This window comes from Cydia splendana, chromosome 13, assembly GCF_910591565.1.
Source record: "Cydia splendana chromosome 13, ilCydSple1.2, whole genome shotgun sequence".
In the NCBI taxonomy this organism is placed as follows: domain Eukaryota; kingdom Metazoa; phylum Arthropoda; class Insecta; order Lepidoptera; family Tortricidae; genus Cydia; species Cydia splendana.
In genome coordinates, this window is record NC_085972.1 from 12535196 (window position 1) to 12554908 (window position 19713).

Consider the following 19713-nt stretch of genomic DNA (forward strand, 5'->3'; position numbering starts at 1 on the left):
TGCATAGCGCTGTCTCGCTTGCACATGTCATTCAGAACGGAAAATTCCGAATGTGTGGCCAGACTTATGGCTCATTTACACGATGGCCCAGCGCCGGCCACTCCAAGGGACGCAGCCATGCGGTAGAATGAGATAGCAATATCACTTGCTCCCTCTAACGCATAAATACGTCCCTTGGAGTGGCCGGCGCTGGCCCATCGTGTAGAGGAGCCATTATGGCGGGCAATAAATAAACTTGACCAATCATAGAGTAGTAACACACTATGGCACCGCACCAAGGTCATTATGCGACGCACCCATACGTAAGAGCGAGAAAGCGATATCTCTTTCTCGTTCTTACTTATCGGTGCGTCGCACAATGACCTTGGTGCGGTGCGATAGTGTGTTACTACTAATAGTGTCGCATTCGCATTGCGTATGTTCCCTCACGCGTATAGTATAGCTCGTCTATAGGATCCTGTCATCTATGGTTCTGTGACATCTTTGCACTCGTTGAACTCGTTCATTCAGTTCAGACTTCAGAGTGTAGTTGTATTGTATTAGTAGTAGTTGTTTTTATTTGGTTGTGTCAGTGTCAAGTGCTGCTGGTGCTGCGAGTGAAGTGATGTAAGTTACTAAGTTTATTTACTATTGATAAGTATAAAAAGAATATTGTAAAATAATTATAAGCTGTATCAGTTAGGCTAGAGCGCTTTAATCGTGATAGTTTTTGGTGCACAGGAAATCGTATTGTTAATTAAAGTAAGTTCATTTCTATTCGTATTGTTTTTATTTAAATAAAGGATCGTAGCAGGTAATAATACGGATTTTTTTGTTACAGATCGCTTAACTATTCAGCCAGAAATTATAAAATATGTCTGACGATACGCCCAGAGTTCTCTCAATTCAAAGCCATGTCGTGCACGGATACGTCGGTAATAAAAGTGCAGTTTTTCCTTTGCAAGTAAGTTTGCCAGGAATATATTGCTCTACTCCAGTTATTTTTTGTACAAGTTAGTGAACCACAAAATAGATTGTCCACAACTACTGACATTGCTGAACTTTCGTGCTCCATCTCGTTTCCCCCGTAATGCTATCACCCCTCTTTACGCCCCGCTTAGAAGATCAGTTTCAGGCACTAACTCTCCAATATGCAGGTTATGTAAAATTGCTAATGGTTGCTGTGACAAGGCGGATATGCATTATGACCCACTAAATAAATTTGTAACATCTGTCCAAAAATATTTCCTAAAACATAAATAATTAGAAAATAAGTTTAAATTTAGATATTTCTTTAGTTGTTTACTTATATATGTTTTGCATGCGGTGTTTACCTGTAAGTGATTGTGACCACACTCCCTACATGTATTAGCTTGTATGTTTTAAATGTATTGATGTCAACAATTGTTGGTGAACCTTAATAAAATAAAACAAAATTTTACACAATTATTCACTTAATAGAACAAACCACAGTTTTTATTACTTAAGTTATTTTTCTGAATATTTTTGTCTTACATAGTAAGCATAGAATGATAAAATAACGCCTAAATTGATAATGCCAGCTTTCTTACATCAGGTCAGGGTCATATTTCTGTTTCGTCAACAATGTTAATAGATGAATGTTGTAATTGGATGGAATTTGCCTATTGCCTCTCAATGCTTTGTATTATGTGACTTAGCCCAATAAGAATAAGTGGCCTAATTGAATATGCACTGTTTAAATAAGTAGGTATTTGCTTATGCACTGATTTATTTCATATATTACATACCTATGTGTCATGTTACCTTGAGAATGATATCTCTCACAATATGTGCTTTGTAAATATAATAATACCTAAAGAGTATAATTTACTATGCACACATTGTAATTGAGACAATTTATCCATACAGTAATTTTCCTTGATGTAAAACAAACTGAGTTTGAAGTTACTCTTTTGACTCGGTTTTGACTTCAACAGTGAAAAGTTTTGATATACAACAAATAATTCTGTCTTTTTAATTGACATGTTACATTTTATCCTCTTAAGTTGCAGAATGATGTATGTGTTTTAAATCCATCTTTAAAAATATATAATTTGATACTTTATTTAATACTTTTAGTGCCAAGCGCCTCATTTCCAATACAACATGAACATGCCTAGCATGTACTTGGCAGTGAATATGTTAAAAATGTACTGCATTTGTTACAAAAGCACTTTAGAGGATTAACTCTTAGCTGCCCTCAAACCAAAACTAATATTTAGACAAATGCGATTTTTCGATTTGTCCGAAACAAAATGCAAACTACAATAGAACAGAAAGCCTTTTATTAGGTTTATGAGCAGCTAGAGGATAAGTCACATGGGGATTAGGTGTACAGCTATGTTCCACAATCTTTTCAAACTTTAAAAACAAATAGTTTGTATATGGACTTTAAGTTTTTCTATGTCTATTTACAGGTATTAGGATTTGAAGTTGATTCTATCAACACCGTCCAATTCTCAACACATACTGCATATAAACACATAAAAGGCAATGTATTGAAAAACGAAGAGATGGAGGAACTCATTGATGGTCTGACATTAAATGAGGTTGACTATTACACACACCTCATTACTGGCTACTCAAGATCACCAGACTCTTTAAAAAAAATTGCTGAAATCATCAAAAAGCTGAAACAGAAGAATTCTAACTTAATATATGGTAAGCCATCGGTCTGTCTTTCTAGTCATTCCCTCATACATTTCCTCATAGAGTCTGTGTGGAAAGAGAACTCGTGGAATGTATGGGGCCCAATACATTCCATGACCCTTCTCTTTCCGAAGACACTATCTAAGGCTTGTGACCATATGAAATTGTTATCCATGCAGACGCAAAATCTATCTGGAAAGTGTCTCTTCTTTAACTTAATAAACATTTGTCCCTTATGAGGGACACAAAACACATTAAGGAGACCAATAAAATGTTTGTATAGAGTTTACTGACTCTGTTTGCCGATTCGTGGTGTCCATTCGAGAACCGGTCTCAAAGTAAAATCAGCTTTTTCATTTACCATTCTCAATTTCAGTTTGCGATCCAGTCATGGGCGACAACGGCAAAATGTACGTTCCAGAAGACATATTACCTGTGTACCGGGACATAGTGGTGCCACTAGCAGACATCATCACTCCCAACCAATTTGAAGCTGAACTAATGACTGGCCTACGAGTAGAGAATGTAAAGGGAGCTTGCAAAGTTATTGAAGTGCTGCATAGTAAAGGCGTGAAGACTGTAGTGCTTTCGAGCACGGATTTGGGTGACAGTGACAATATGATTGCAATAGCCAGCTCAAAAGGTAAGTCTTTATGAAACATTTTTTTCCAGTAATATAGCCGAGTTTTAAATGGTGAAACGGTGGTGGCCGAGTGGATATGACGTCCGACTTTCAATCCGGAGGTCGCGGGTTCAAATCCTGCTTCGTACCAATTTGTTTTTCAGAACTTATGTACGAAATACCATTTGATATTTACCAGTAACTTTTCGGTGAAGGAAAACATCGTGAGCAAACCTGCATACATCTGCGAAGAAATTCAAAGGTGTATGTGAAATCCCCAATCCGCGTGGGGACTATAGCCCAAGACCTTTCGCGCATGAGAGTAGGCTTTGGGACGTATATAGGCTGAAATTATTATTAATATGGCCGCGAGTTTAGAAGTAGCCCATAAGTTATCAGTAGGAGAATAAAATAAGAATGAGTGAGGTATTTTAGCGCGATCAAGGCTGAATCGCTAACATAGCTACTGCCGTATCTTACAACAGTTCGCATCTTATCAATTGATTAACTTTCTCTATTCAATACTAATGTTTTCAGTAAATATAAAATTTGCTATAGAATGGTAGTTTAGATTAGACAATCATAGTCAATTCGTTTCGCAAACGACTTTTGTGGTTAAGAATGTTTGTATATCTCACTATTTAAAATGTCAGATGTATTTTAAGAGTTCCATTGCCGCCGAGTTGCATTACTGTCAGCAACTTTCATAACTATCCCTACATTTGTAGTTGCTGTAACCAGACCTTAGTAACCAAGCCTTCCTTAGTGTTGTTAAGACACAACAATAATAATAAAACAACTAACAGAACTTTGTTTCCGTCTTCCAGGTGAATGTTACACAATCCAGATCCCGAAAGTGGACGCGACGTTCACGGGCACCGGGGATCTGTTCGCCGCACTGTTCTTGGCGTGGTCGTATAAAACTGCCGACAACTTGCAGCTCACGCTCGAGAAGACGATTGCTACGCTGCAGGCCATTGTCAGAGACACGTACCAGAAAGCTAGAGGTACCTAATTGTTTACAAGTGACAAATAAAAATAACCAGCCAAGTGCGAGTCGGACTCGCAACCTAAAGGTTCCGTACCATTACGCAAATTTATTTTACTCTGAAAAAACAGAATGATTTTTTACTATATCGGCAACAGAAATACGTCATTTGGGGAAATTTCAACTGTCTATCACGGTTCATGAAGATACAGCCTGGTGACAGACAGACGGACAGTGGAGTCTTAGTAATAGGGTCCCGTTTTTACTCTTTGGGTACAGCACCCTAAAAACTAAAGCATACAAATAGAACTGATATGAATCTAACTATTACATATATTTCTGTGCTACCACATGAGTATCACAATGTAAAATGATACGTATCATACGTACAAATCTAATTAACCGTTTTACTGTATATTATGCCATATTTGACAGGCTGACAGCAAGTCCAATTATACATTTCATAGTTATATTATTACTAGCTTCTGCTTCGTCTGCGTGGAGTTAGTAATTTGGGTAGCTTATTTTTTATCCAATCTGCTTTTTATCGATTCCCCATACAAACTTCCACCCCACTTTTCACCCCCTTAAAGGGTGATTTCTGTGATAAAAACTACCCTATGTCCTTCCTCGGGACTCAAACTATCCCCATACCAAATTTCAACTAAATCGGTTCAGCGGTTTAAGCGTGAAGAGGTAACAGACAGACAGACAGACAGATATTAGTACGGATTCTTATAAATAGCAGTAAGGTGGCAGTTCTCATAAGCACAAAGCTAAGATGCGAAACATAGTAAATAGAGCCACCTACAACAAAAACGATGCACGTGGCGTTGTATTGATTAATAAGCTTCTATAGCTAGCTAAGCTCTGAATCTCTGATACAATTTTTATCTGAGTGTGCAATCCCATGGGTTATTCCCACTAGTTACCACCAAGTTCTTACCAGTGGCAACTACTGGGAATTTCTTCGCACCTTTTACCACTGGTAACTACTGGGAAAAAAAATCCCACTAGTTAATACCACCAACTCGGCTTGGTGGTAACTACTGGGAATTTTTATTCCCAGTAGTGTCCACCAAAATATTGTTAGAATTCAATACTAATAAAAACAGTATAAATAGTATAGTATAAATGTAGCGTGCTGTAATTAGGGTTTGCAATCCGGATCCGAAATATATGAAATTATCCGGATCCGGATCCGCGGATCTTCCCATACATTTCGGATCCGTCGTGCAAACCCTAGCTGTAATAAATAATTATGTGTCAGTTAGTGATTCAGTAAACTGCTTTAAAAGTGATCAAAAATATTAAAACAGTTTTACCGGGATAAGTGTAAAAACGAAAATAGAAGAGTCTCATTTTAGTTAAGTAGAAATTAACTTATTATCCGGATTCAATTTATTTTATTAACTGTAAATTGAATTACATATTTATACAAACAAACAAACAAATCAGTCAAAAACCGACAGAACTGATTTCGTTTTATTATTTACAGCTACTTCATTTCGTTCTATTATAACACAACGCAAGGGCTACTTACTACACTACTACTACTACTACAAAAGTCAAAAGTCAGGCTAAATAAGTAAAGGGCATGGTTGTTATTAAAATCGCTTAGGGCGCGCTTCGGATGGGCTGACTGCTCGGACTAACCAGCAAAGGCTCGCATTCCAATTACGCTCGGGTAGTACATCGCTCGGTCATGTTACGCTGGTTGGTTCGATTGCTTAAACACCCACGCTAGCGGGATGGTAATAACACTCTACCAGAGGGGCATCAGGTACTACACGTACACTTCTTTTTTGTATTTCACTTTTATTCTCTTGGAAAATATGTTTATTGGAAGAACGTGTAAAGTAATTAAAATCACATCAAACAACCTTCAATTGAGTACGACGGAGGGGCAAGAGGGCGTCAGGCTAAGAGCAAAAATCAGAAAAGGAGTAAAATAATAATTATATACTTTATCTGATTCTGATGGCGATGGCGTGCGAATGCGAACGTTTATAAAACCGGTGTGTAATGCGGTGTTTAAACCAATCGAGCCAACAAGCGTAACATGACCGAGCGATGTACTACCCGAGCGTAATTGGAATGCGAGCCTATGCTGGTTAGTCCGAGCAGTCAGCCCATCCGAAGCGAGCCCTAAGCGGTTTTAATAACAACCATGCCCTTTACTAGGGTTTCTGGTTTCTCGACCTTTTTTATTTCTCGAGGCACGGAAATTCTCGACCAGGATTTCTCGAGTATCTCGAGAAATTTTGAAAGTTTCAAAAAACGCCATGTTATTTTCAATTTTTTGCTTTATTACAAATCAGACTCATAGGAGTCGTAGGTAAGATCAATGATCAAACAAATGACAAATTTATAGCTACCAAAAACTGCACTCAATAATCAAAATTCGACAACAAAAAGACTAGGTATAGGTGCAGGCGTGCGCGCCGGCGATGTGATATTATGCCATAGTGTATTTCTTTAGGTATTTAACAAAATGTAAATAAACCACAATATGGTATTTTATAAGGCAAGAATATTCAAGTTTTTCTAAGTAATATGAATACGTACTCAACGTACCCTCGAAGCTGCTTACATTGTGCTATTTTGCTAATAGGAATATATCAGGATGATTTGATTTATCAATAGTAATTTAGTTTTGTAATATTTTGTTATTACATGGCCATATAATTAGTTTTTTAGTGTAAAAATAAAATAAGCGATCTGCGCGTGTATTTTTAATGAAAAACACTTTTAAAAAATTAGTCACGACAAATATATAAGAATTGTAAATCATATACGATCATTTATATCATTTTGCTTTCATAAGTCACAGTTACTAAATTTTTAAAGTGTTTTTCAATAAAAAGACACGTCAAAATTGTTGACCTTTTTCTAATGCTAAAAACACGCTTTATAGTAATAAACCTAATACGAGACAAATTATTTAGACATGTAAACGTGACACATCACGCAATTTACGCGTGTTTCTTGTTACTTATCACAAGAGATTTATTTCTCGAGTTCTCGAGGCATTAAGAATTTTTTTCCCGTCTCGACGAAGGACAAATTTCTCGAGATTTCTCGCCTCGAGAATTCTCGAGCAGAAACCCTACCCTTTACTTATTTAGCCTGACTACAGATTATGAATACCTACATATTCCAGCTCTGCGTCGTGTTATAATAGAACAAAATGAAGTAGCTGTAAATAATAAAACGAAATCAGTTCTGTCGGTTTTTGACTGATATGTTTGTTCGTTTGTATAAATATGTAATTCAATTTACAGTTAATAAGATACATTTAATCCCGATAATAAGTTAATTTTTACTTAACTAGAATGAGACTCTTCTATTTTAGTTTTTACACTCATACCGGTAAAACTGTTTTAATATTTTTGATCACTTTTAAAGCAGTTTACTGAATCACTAACTGACACATAATTATTTATTACAGCACGCTACATTTATACTATACTATTTATACTGTTTTTATTAGTATAGAATTCTAACAATATTTTGGTGGTAACTACTGGGAAAAAAAATTCCCACCTTTTACCAGTGGTAACTACTGGGAATTTTTATTCCCAGTAGTTACCACCAACTCGGCCAACCAACCAGTGGGATTTTTTTTTTCCCAGTAGTTACCAGTGGTAAAAGGTGGGAAAAAAATTCCCAGTAGTTACCACTGGTAAGAACTTGGTGGTAACTAGTGGGAATAACCCAATCCCATTCATTCATCTTTCGTTCCATTTGCTTCTCTATATTGTAAGACAAAAGCAATACATATAATTTTATAGGTATATTTAAGTAGGTACTCACAATTATTTTGTTTCTTTTCCAGCCAAACACCCTACTGGCAAGGTGCCCCCGGCGCTGATAGAGCTCAGATTGATACAGAACAAGGCCACCATCGAAGATCCGGCCATACAAATTAATGCTAAGAAACTGGAATGTAGTTGTTAAGAAACTATAATAATTTATTGTTATATAGATAGAGTCCTTCTACGTTAACTTTGCACCAGCTTGAACAAAACAACGAATTTTGATATTAATTATGACATTGCCATACTTTGTCATTGCCAATGCCATGCAGATTTAGCGTGGTCCGACTCTACAGCTTTAAGATCGTACGAAGACACGCTTTTGTCAAGAGCAAATCGTCAGGTGACAAGCAAAACTCACTAATTACCACCACAAGTTCATAGCCATAGTGAACCATGTTAGTACTAAAAGAAGTATGATTTTTGTTTAATTTGTTTTTTAGTAATTAGTGAGTTTTGCTTGTCACCTGACGAAATTATTAAATGCGATTTATAAATTTATGTTAACGTTATATTTAGCTGGCTGACAGATGCTTGCAACCATTTGACTTTGAAGTCTAGAACTATGTTAAACTGTATTATAATTATGTACCATAACCCACACTGTTAACGGTACATCGGTGGACGTTATGCCTTTTGTAATTAGGTCCACCGATGTACAGTTAGGAGTTTTGCTGTTTGTATTAGTACTTCGACATATCAAAATTAAGTGGCAAATGGCCGCATAAGTACTAAAGTTAGGCAAACCTGACCTGTGATATATGTATGATCGCGCGCCATATTGCGGAATTTCATTGGAACTAAACTATTCATACTATACTGAACTGTCACTATATAAATGAGAATAACAGCGCCCTCTTTACAATGATCATATTAATCATATATTACTGGTATAAAGGGTCAAGTAGTGCAAAACATTGTAGCTGAAATTGACAGCCAAAGTAGTATGTTATATGTAATTGTTACCACTACAATTCATACGGCAGATTAAATCAGATGTAGTGCATAATGGTTTTCCAACGTATTTTCTGGAAAACGTTCATATTTGTCAAACTAGTTCAGTAAATGTCAGTACTTTTTGTACCGAGACTGACTGAAATAGCAAGACACGTTCGTAAGTTACCGTGAAAATACGAAGGAAATTAATTATGCATTACATCTGTACCTGCAGTTCCTGAGAGTTTATTAACCTTTTTATGAGTGAGCTAAAAAACGATCGTCGACTTACGAATGTTAGAAGAATGACAACGCGTAGCAAAATGTGATATAGTTTAGTAGTTAAATTGTTTTTACTTATTACTGACTTACCTACATAATACTGGGTAGGTATATAAAAAAATAAATAGATTTTACGATGCAGAATCACCTGCTAACGTTTGTAATAAAAATGGCAATATGAAGAAATCCATGTTACTATATTATAAAATAATAATTAAATTATAAAGTTTTATTTTTAATTTTACTAGCTAATTAGTAATAATATAATTTTTATCGAGACAATGGTGAAAACTAGTTGGTCCAAGCAGTCTTCCATAGGAAAAAATAATAAGTATAAATAATAATATGAATATTGCTAAATTAAAATTTACGAATGTTGCAATTTTGTTATTATGTTATGTTTAATTTAGATTTATGCTGTTATGAGTACAAAATTTATTTTAAATATAAAAGCTACATGTTTAAAACAGTTTCTTTTTTTTTGCTTTGATAATCTGGGTCATTGCTGTCAATAATAAAGCGCGGACGCTAAAATCAAATTTCCGTAACTCTTACAGTATTTTTCCCTCACTATCCCACTTGGGTTTTTGGTAGAAACTCCGAGAGCGGGTATTTGTCGAGACTAAGTATGGTTTTCCATGAGTATATTCTTTTACACAAGCATGTGAATAATTTTATATAATAAGTAAGTACTTATTGTGAAATTGAAGTAAGCTGCGGAATACAGTAACGAACACTTTATTTAGACAGCTTTATTACAAAACAACTAAGTATACAAAAGGGACACTCTTCAAGAATATAGTGCTGTTTTGGTAACTGATTAGATGGCACAAGACGTCTACTGTATATTTCGCGGCAACTAGGTTGTCAAGCACTGTTTTTTTAACAATCCAGTTAACCATAACAAATAGACATACAGTACCATGTAGATCAGATGTCAAAACTGGGCTATGACTGCGAACCATTTCGTTCGTTTATCCCTTGTCTGTCTTCTTTCTCAAATATGCAAGACAGACAGAGGCAGGCTCTTAGAGCATTTAGTAACTGGAGACGCCTTGGCTGTCATTTTCTGCCGATTTTTGCGGGGGAGGGGCACGTCAAATGTATGGCTATTTGTACATGATTCGTACGTAACGTACAAATAGCCAAAGCCATGTCAGATAAACGTTAGTCCATACAAAAGTTTGCACAATTGTGCAAGGTTTTCGGCAGAGGGGTAAGCTTTTAAAGGCGACTTCTGTTATTAAATGCTCTAAGGCATAGTTATATGCGAAATTTCGTTTTTCGATGTCCGCACCTTCCCCCCTGAGTCGTCTATGTTCTTTGTCTATGCTATGCCATAAGGATGCCCCATGGTACGGGCTAGGTACGCAACTTCAACGGCGCAGCCATCATTGCATCTATCCTGTCATCGGACGCTTTCTGCAGAGAGGGACAAATGCGTATTATTTCCCTGTCGCTCATAGCATCAAGTGTCCTTGGAAAGAATAGATTTAATAACCCCTATCATTTATTCCCACTTGTAGACGGCCCGCTGTCCTGGATCGTGTTTTCAGGCTTGCTTGGTGCTACGTTATCAGTTTTGCCGTTATCCGGGGTAATATCTTTTAGAGTATCTGCTTTCGAGACGAATTTCGCTCTTGCTCTTCTTTTATCTATAGCAATCGCTGCCACGGTCAGAACTCCGAGTACCATGTGGTAAACCCAATAGATTGAATTGTAATATCTGAGGGCTACGGCCCAGTCTTCTATGATGAGACATGGCGTAAGGTAGCATAAGCATAAAATGCGCATTATCGCAAAGCCGAGATCCCATGGGCCTGTTAGCTGAAATAAATAATTCGTTTTTTTACTAAATATTCTATTGGTTTTAAGTTTCCGTACCCCAATATCATCGGGTCTTGACTTCATGGCAATGGGTCCGACTGTGTATGACTAAATTGGTCGAGCTACTTGGAGAAATCGGGGCACATAGGTACAGTAAGCTGCGGGTTATTCCCACTAGTTACCATCAAGTTCTTACCAGTGGTAACTACTGGGATTTTTTTTCCCACCTTATACCACTGGTAACTACTGGGAAAAAAAAATCCCACTAGTTACCACCAACTCGGCTTGGTGGTAACTACTGGGAATTTTTATTCCCAGTAGTTACCACTGGTAAAAGGTGGGATTTTTTTTCCCAGTAGTTACCACCAAAATATTGTTAGAATTCAATACTAATAAAAACAGTATAGTATAAATGTAGCGTGCTGTAATAAATAATTATGTGTCAGTTAGTGATTCAGTAAACTGCTTTAAAAGTGATCAAAAATATTAAAACAGTTTTACCGGTATACGGTGTAAAAACTAAAATAGAAGAGTCTCATTCTAGTTAAGTAGAAATTAACTTAGTATCCGGATCAAATTTATCTCATTAACTGTAGATTGAATTTAATATTTATACAAACGAACAAACAAATCAGTCAAAAACCGACAGAACTGATTTCGTTTTATTATTTACAGCTACTTCATTTCGTTCTATTATAACACGACGCAGAGCTGGAATATGTAGGTATTCATAATTTGTAGCCAGGCTAAATAAGGGCATGGTTGTTATTAAAACCGCTTAGGGCGCCCTTCTATGGGCTGACTGCTCGGACTAACCAGCATAGGCTCGCATTCCAATTACGCTCGGGCAGTACATCGCTCGGTCATGTTACGCTGGTTGGCTCGATTGCCTAAACACCCACGCTAGCGGGATGGTAATAGCACTCTACTAGAGGGGCAACAGGTACTATTCGTACACTTCGTGTTAAGTTTTGGCTGCTATTTAACTGATCACCAGATTTAGTAAAATTTAATACCAAAAAAATCTATTTTACCACCCTAAAATCATGAATGATCACCAAAATTATAACACCATTTTAATGTGAAATGATTACCAATTTTATTACATTTTACTATCCTTTTAAAGGAAATGACACCAAACTAATCATTATTAACCCAAAAATAGTAAATGATTACCAAATTTCAATCCCCATTTTAATGTGAAATGATAACCAAATTTTTACATCTTGCTATCCTATTAAAGAAAATGACACCAAAATAATCATTGTAAACCCAAAAATAGTAAATGACCACCAAAATTAGAACTCCATTTTAAGGCGCTCTTATACTCGAGTTTTACGTTTTCAAGGGGGTGAAGCAGACGCGTGGTAGAACGGGCAGGCGGGCGCCCCGCGCGGCGCACCGCACCATTCCCGCGCAGCACGTCTACGTCCTTATTCTGACGACTTCGGTATTCTGAATAGTCAGTTCCGGGATTTTTAGTTCGGCAATTAATATTCAGTAACATTTATTAGTAAATTCGAATTTTGATGAGTACTTAATGAAATTAAAAACCGGACAAGCGCGAGTCGGACTCGCCTACCGAGCCCACCGAGGGTTCCGTACTTTTTAGTATTTGTTGTTATAGCGGCAACAGAAATACATCATCTGTGAAAATTTCAACTGTCTAGCTATCACGGTTCGTGAGATACAGCCTGGTGACAGACGGACGGACGAACGGACGGACAGCGGAGTCTTACTAATAGGGTTCCGTTTTACCCTTTGGGTAGGGAACCCTAAAAATGGTAGGTAAGACGGTGAGTGTACCTAAATAATTATTAATTATATACAATATGAGTGTATACTTGACTGATCATGTTTTTGTCGATTTCGACTGGCAAAACATATAATTTTTTGGCAACCGGGTTTTTTAACCTAATTAGACCGCGCTGAATCCGAAATTGCCGGTTGCTTGATCGAGTTCTTGACTGGAAGTGAGATAGTTGATGTTAAAGGTCCCTTTTTTTAGTTTTTCGTAAATAACTCTTAAACGGTGGCGCATAGCAAAAATTTTCTGAAACATAAGTAATCTGCATAAAATTGCCTACAAGAAAGATTCCGTACAATTTTTTGCTAGGATCAATATTCAAAGAGATATTAAGGCGGGAAAGTTAATTATAATCACTTTTTGAAGGTCTCTTTTTTTAGTTTTTCGTAAATAACTCGTAAACGGTGGCCAATATAAAAAAAAAATTGTTAAACGTTAATAATCGACACAACATTTTCAATAAAAAAAGATTTAGTACATTTTTAGCAGGGATCAATATTTAAAAAGATAATAAAGAAGGAAAGTTAATTATAATAAATTCTAAGGTTCCTTGTTTTTATTTTTTCGTTAATAATTTGAAAAGTATGACTCATAGCATAAACAAATTTTACACAAATAATAAACATAAAATTTCCTACAAGAAACATGTAGAACACTTTTCGCTAGGATCAATATTTAAAAAGACAAAGCATCCGGTAAGTCAATTATAATTAATTTTAAAGTCCCTTTTTAGTTTTTTGTAAATAACTCGTTAACGGTGTCCCATAGCAAAATAGGTTTTTATGAATAAATAATCTCTATAAAATTTTCTGCAAAAAACATCTGAACACTTTTCTCTAGGATCAATATTTAAAACGATATTAAAGAAAGAACGTTAATCACAATTAGTTCACAGGTCGCTTTTTTTTCGTAAATAACGATTTGTGGGCCAAGTTAACCACAGAGTGGGTGCCCCACGAGTCACACCGGGGATCCGGCAGACCTCGTCGGCGATGGCGGGATAACTTGGACTCCTTTTTGAGAGACTGGCCAGATGTAGCTCAAAACCGGGACGAGTGGAAGAAGAGGGGGAAGGCCTTTGCCCAGCAGTGGGACACAACAGGCTCATAATAATAACAATAATAACTCGTAAACGGTGCCCCCGTTGCAAAAAAATATTATACATAAATATTGAACATTAAATTGTCCACAAAAAAGGTTTTGTACACTTTTTCGCTACGATCAATATTTAATGAGGTATTAAAGGGGGTAAGTTAATTATAATCAATTTCCAGGTCAATATTTTAAGTTTTTCGTAAATGACTCGTAAACGGTGGCCCATAGCAAAATAGGTTCTTAATGTTAATTAACCCCCCTTGGCTAAAAAGTGGCCTCCATGTTTAAAATTCATTTGTTTACGTAAGATGTCCGTCTTTGGGTCACGAATTTACATGTGTGTACCAAATTTCAACTTAATTGGTCCAGTACTTTTGAAGAAAATGGGCTGTGACAGACGGACAGACAGACAGACAGTCGCACGAGTGATCCTATAAGGGTTCCGTTTTTTCCTTATGAGGTATGGGACCCTAAAAACTAAAAAAAGTGACATGTGAATTGATTGTAATGAACTTTCTTCCTTTAATATCGTTTTAAATATTGATCCTAGAGAAAAGTGTTCAGATGTTTATTGCAGGAAATTTTATGTAGATTATTTATTCATAAAAACCTATTTTGCTATGGGACACCGTTTACGAGTTATTTACAAAAAACTAAAAAGGGACTTTAAAATTGATTGTAATTAACTTACCGGCTGCTTTGTCTTTTTAAATATTGATCCTAGCGAAAAGTGTTCTACATGTTTCTTGTAGGAAATTTTATGTTTATTATTTATGTGTAAGATTTGTTTTTGCTATGAGTCATACTTTTCAAATTATTAACGAAAAAATGAAAACAAGGAACCTTAGAATTTATTATAATTAACTTTCCCTCTTTATTATCTTTTTAAATATTGATCCCTGCTAAAAATGTACTGAATCTTTTTTATTGAAAATTTTGTGTAGATTATTAGTTAATTTTTTTTATATTGGCCACCGTTTACGAGTTATTTACGAAAAACTAAAAAAATGGACCTTTAATATCAAATATCTCACTTCCAGTCAAGATTTCGATCAAGCAACCGGCAAATTCGGATTCAGCGGGGTCTAATTAGGTTAAAAAACCCGGTTGCCAAAAAGTAATATGTTTTGCCAGTAGAAATCGATTTTTACAAAAATGTGACCAGTCTAAATTATTCAATTTGATTAATTGTATAGCCTTTTAAAATATGTTTACACAATTTATCAATCGTGACTGAATTCCGGATTGGTTAGATGGGTGTGTGCCTTTGCTGCCCAACTTGTTATAAAATGACAATATGACGGACGAATGTCTGAAATGTCACCGTATTTAAGAATTATTTTGCTTTTCTTCGTAAGTATGTTGAAAAACATTGTGTGTATAACATATTTGCATATTTATACTGTGATTACCCATTTTATGAAACGTCCGCTAAACTAGCACAGGTCCGACGCTGACAGTGGTCACGGGCGTACTGGCGTGAGGAATAGGCGCAAGGTATTGCCGCGTAGGGTGCAATTTAGTAGGCAAAATGTTGAATTCATCAAATGATGAATGAAAAAATTAACGTATCGATAAAAGGACAAGCAATAATTAAGATTTACTTAAAAGCTATCGACTGAAGTAAGTTTCATATACATTTTCGTCCTAGTACTTCTAACATAAGGAAATAAAGACAGTGTTAGGCATGTTTTCAACTTAAGATTCTATCGAGAAAATAATGAGCCGTCGTGTTTCTGACAAGCAATAACGTAGTTCAAGGACTGAAGTTATACATACTAGAAAATAATGCATGAAATCCTTGTAAAAGTCTGTAAATATGGTGACAAAAAAGTGCATTTTACTACACACCGCGCCTTAATGTAAAATGATAACCAAATTTTTAAATCTTGCTATCCTATTAAAGCAAATGGCTCCAAAATAATCAATTGTAAACGCAAAAATAGTAAATGATCACAAAATTGTAACCACATTTTAATTAAAAATGTGCAAACATTTAATATATCGTTATCCTATTAAATTAATTAATCCACTTCGTCACCTTTTTCTAGTAGCATTTTATTTCTGTAACAGTCGCAGTTCTAACCTAACCTAACCCACTTTTCTAGTAGCATTTTGTTTCTGCAAGGGTCGCAGTTCTAACCTAACCTAACCCACTTTTCTAGTAGCATTTTGTTTCTGTAAGGGTCGCAGTTCAAACCTAACCTAACCCACTTTTCTAGTAGCATTTCTTTTCTGCAAGGGTCGCAGTTCAAACCTAACCTAACCCACTTTTCTAGTAGCATTTCGTTTCTGTATGGGTCGCAGTTCAAACCTAACCTAACCCACTTTTCTAGTAGCATTTCTTTTCTGTAAGGGTCGCAGTTCAAACCTAACCTAACCCACTTTTCTAGTAGCGTTTCGTATCTGTATGGGTAGCAGTTGAAACTTAACCTAACCTACTTTTCTAGTATCATTTCGTTTCTGTAAGGGTCGCAGTGCTAACCTAACCTAACCCACTTAACTGATAGCAGTTTAACTTACTTTTCTAGTAGCATAACGAAATGCTACTAGAAAAGTAGATTAGGTTAGGTAGGTATGCGGTGCGGGCTACGGGGGGTTGAGCGGGAGGGGCTAGTAATTTTGGCATCAGTTTACTTTATTTGGTAATATGTATACATTTTTTGGTAATCATAGTGGTTTATTTAGGTGAAAATATCGCATTAATTTGGTCTTTAAGATTTGGTGATCGTTAATGATTTTTGGTGATCGTTCAATATATTTGGTATTTGAATACAATTTGAAGTGCAGTCGTAATTAAAGTGGTGGTACTTTTGTATTTTTAGGCCTTATTTTTTTGGTGTTCAATAATTTTTTTTGGTAAGCATGATTTTTTTATTTAGGGTACCAAAGTATTTTTTGGTGGTCATTATATTTGTAGCCTTAAGTTTTTTTTATTTTATTTGACTTTTATTCTTTTGGAAAATATGTTTATTTGAAGAACGTGTAAGTAATTAAAATCACATAAAACAACCTTAAATTGAGTACGACGAAGGGGCAAGAGGGCGTTAGGCTAAAAGCAAAATTCAGAAAAAGAGCAAAATAATAATTATGTACTTTATCTGATTCTGATGGCGATGGCGTGCGAATGCGAACGTCTATAAAACCTAGTAGAGTTGGAAATGTGAATGTGATCTTGCAATAAAATTTGGTATAGATGTTTTTAAGTTTTCTTAATATTTATCACGGTTAATTAAGAAACAATGTAGGACCTTTAATACCTTATGCATATTTGATTGGTTTATTGCAATATACCTAAGTATGAATAATATCGGTACCTATGCCTTGTAATTGCAAAACAATCGTTTAGTTCCTAAATATCTTTTGTGTTGTTTTATTAAATACCACGAGTGCATAAATGCCGAACCGAGTGTGGCGCACACCGCGCACCCTTTTGTTCTTAACCGCCGTGTCGCCCGTGTCTGACCCTTACGAAATATGAGCCTACGTATATGAGAATACGATTTTTATGAGAGATAAAAATGGCCGATAAGAATGGTATTGGTTGACATAATTTGATAATTATATTTACCTATAGGGTGGCATGTGAGCTAGACCGAAAGCTCACGGATCGTGGTAGTTTTTGTCACTGTCTTATGATTAACCAAGATGCAATGAGAGTTGTGGTGCAGAGGGAACATTAATTAGATAGCTTGGATATTATTATTACATATTTGCAACCACTAGTTCTTCCAAAAAACTGATTTTCCAAAAGAATAAAAGTTAAATACAAAAAAAGAAGTCTATAAATAGTACCTCATGCCCCTCTGGTAGAGTGTTATTACCATCCCGCTAGCGTGGGTGTTTAAGCAATCTAGCCAACCAGCGTAACATGACCGAGCGATGTACTGCCCGAGCGTAATTGGAATGCGAGCCTATGCTGGTTATAGACCGGGAGATAGTGACACATTTTACTGGGTCATTTGTACCAGTATGGCGGTTCGTCAGGGGTCTAAGTACGTATTTTATTTATTTTATTTATTTATTTATTGGTATTCAGGATAACAACAGCCGTAAATATAACTAAGACATATTAATGCTTACATAAAAATAAGGCCAATAACAGTCATCCATTGAGTTACATTATATAACGATTAAAAATAACAAAGATAAGAAAACAATGAGAATGTACAATACACACAAATGCTCGATACGCTAGAAATACTATAAACCGGTTGTAAAATGTATAAGTAATCTAGTTAAAAATACCTACTTCTAATACAAAACAAAACCATGACATTGTATTAGTTGAAAATCAGACACCAGCAGACGTTCACAAAAATATCAAGATAAACATCATAATGTAGTAGTTATTCAAACTGAAAGTTTATTGTTCATAGAATTATTATAGGAGTTAGAATCTAAAAAGTACACCTACCTGAACGTACAACTAACTGCATTTCCCTGGCAACCAGGAACACATAGCTTGAAAAAATTATGATCTTATGATATAAAGAGATGTTGTAATAAAATGTATGTATTTATTTAAGGAGCAATTAGTACCAGTACTGAAGTTAAATGTAGAAACACAATAGTAATAAAAACAGAAACTGATTTTATGTTAATTTTCTTTGAACAAAATGGAATATATATATTTTTTGAATTTATTTTTAGAACCTACAAAAGGATCGGCAGTGCAGAATTCAGTGTTATACAAGTGAGGGATCCGTGATAACACGGCGTTAGAACCATAGTTAGTGGAGTGGAAGGGAACATGAAATAGAGTTGTATGTCGAGTTCGACGTCTTGGAACTCGAAACGTTAGACCAGATAATAATTCAGGGCAGTCTAAACGATTTCTAGTTATATCGAAAAGTAGACTCATATCAGCTAATTTGCGCCTAGCTTCAAGTGAAACTAGGTTATATTCCCGGCAATTACCTTTGTACCCAGCAGATGGTTTCTTAAATTTAAAATTTAAATGAGCTACAAATTTTTTTTGAATTTTTTCGATGCGGTCTTTATGAACAGCGTAACAAACTGACCAGATAGGTGATGCATATTCAAGGATGGATCTCACATATGCGTAATATACGACTTTTAGACATGACAAGCTATGAAAAGGTTTACAGGTCCTCATGACGAAGCCTAAACTGCGATATGATCTGTTAATAATGGAGTCAACGTGATTTCTCATTGTCATTTTAGAATCTAGAATTACACCCAGGTCACGCACAACATCGACTCTGTTCACCGCTACGCCATTAAAGTGGTATGAGTAATTAAATGGCTTAAGACTTCGAGTAAAACTTATACACTGACACTTATTAACACTTATTGTTATCTTATTACGGAAGTAATACTCGACTAGGTTATTAAGATCATTTTGCAGGAGTTCGCAGTCTGCTAAAGATTTAACACGCATGAATACTTTTTTATCATCTGCATATAATAAATGGCGTGCGGTTACAAAACATGTATTAATATCGTATATATAAGCATTATAAAAGAGAGGACCGAGATGGGAGCCTTGGGGCACGCCGGAGGGAATATTAATGTAATCAGACCTATAGCCGCCAAGAACTACAGCTTGGGAACGATTAGTGAGGTATGATTTGACCCATCTGAGCAAGTCGCCATGAATTCCGAGTGCTTCAAGCTTCATGAGAAGTATAGCATGGTTGACACGATCGAACGCTTTTTCAAAGTC

The 19713-nt window shown here is 35.8% G+C and overlaps 2 protein-coding genes across 2 annotated transcripts in view; one reads left to right on the top strand and one right to left on the bottom strand.

The window, feature by feature from the left end:
• Positions 1–820: 820 nt before the first annotated feature.
• LOC134796094 (pyridoxal kinase) lies at positions 821–8369 on the top strand. The gene is made up of 5 exons (XM_063768044.1): positions 821–943; positions 2418–2661; positions 3026–3292; positions 4099–4278; positions 8098–8369. Exons 1-5 carry the CDS (start codon positions 854–856, stop codon positions 8217–8219), a joined length of 903 nt encoding a protein of 300 aa, XP_063624114.1. The 5' UTR covers positions 821–853; the 3' UTR covers positions 8220–8369.
• Positions 8370–10038: 1669 nt separating this feature from the next.
• LOC134796092 (lysophospholipid acyltransferase 7-like) overlaps positions 10039–19713 on the bottom strand; it is a 41688-nt gene continuing 32013 nt past the window's right edge. The window contains exon 7 of the mRNA XM_063768042.1: positions 10039–11122. Within this exon, the coding sequence (XP_063624112.1) occupies positions 10802–11122 (321 nt within the window). The 3' untranslated portion in view covers positions 10039–10801. The remainder of the gene's footprint in view (positions 11123–19713) is intronic.

Bases quoted from the DNA above. Each gene is read 5' to 3' on its own strand.
- LOC134796094 (XM_063768044.1), top strand. From the start codon at position 854: ATGTCTGACGATACGCCCAGAGTTCTCTCAATTCAAAGCCATGTCGTG. The intron at 944-2,417 runs GTAAGTTTGCCA...GTCTATTTACAG, and splicing joins GTGCAGTTTTTCCTTTGCAA to GTATTAGGATTTGAAGTTGA. The intron at 3,293-4,098 runs GTAAGTCTTTAT...TCCGTCTTCCAG, and splicing joins TGCAATAGCCAGCTCAAAAG to GTGAATGTTACACAATCCAG.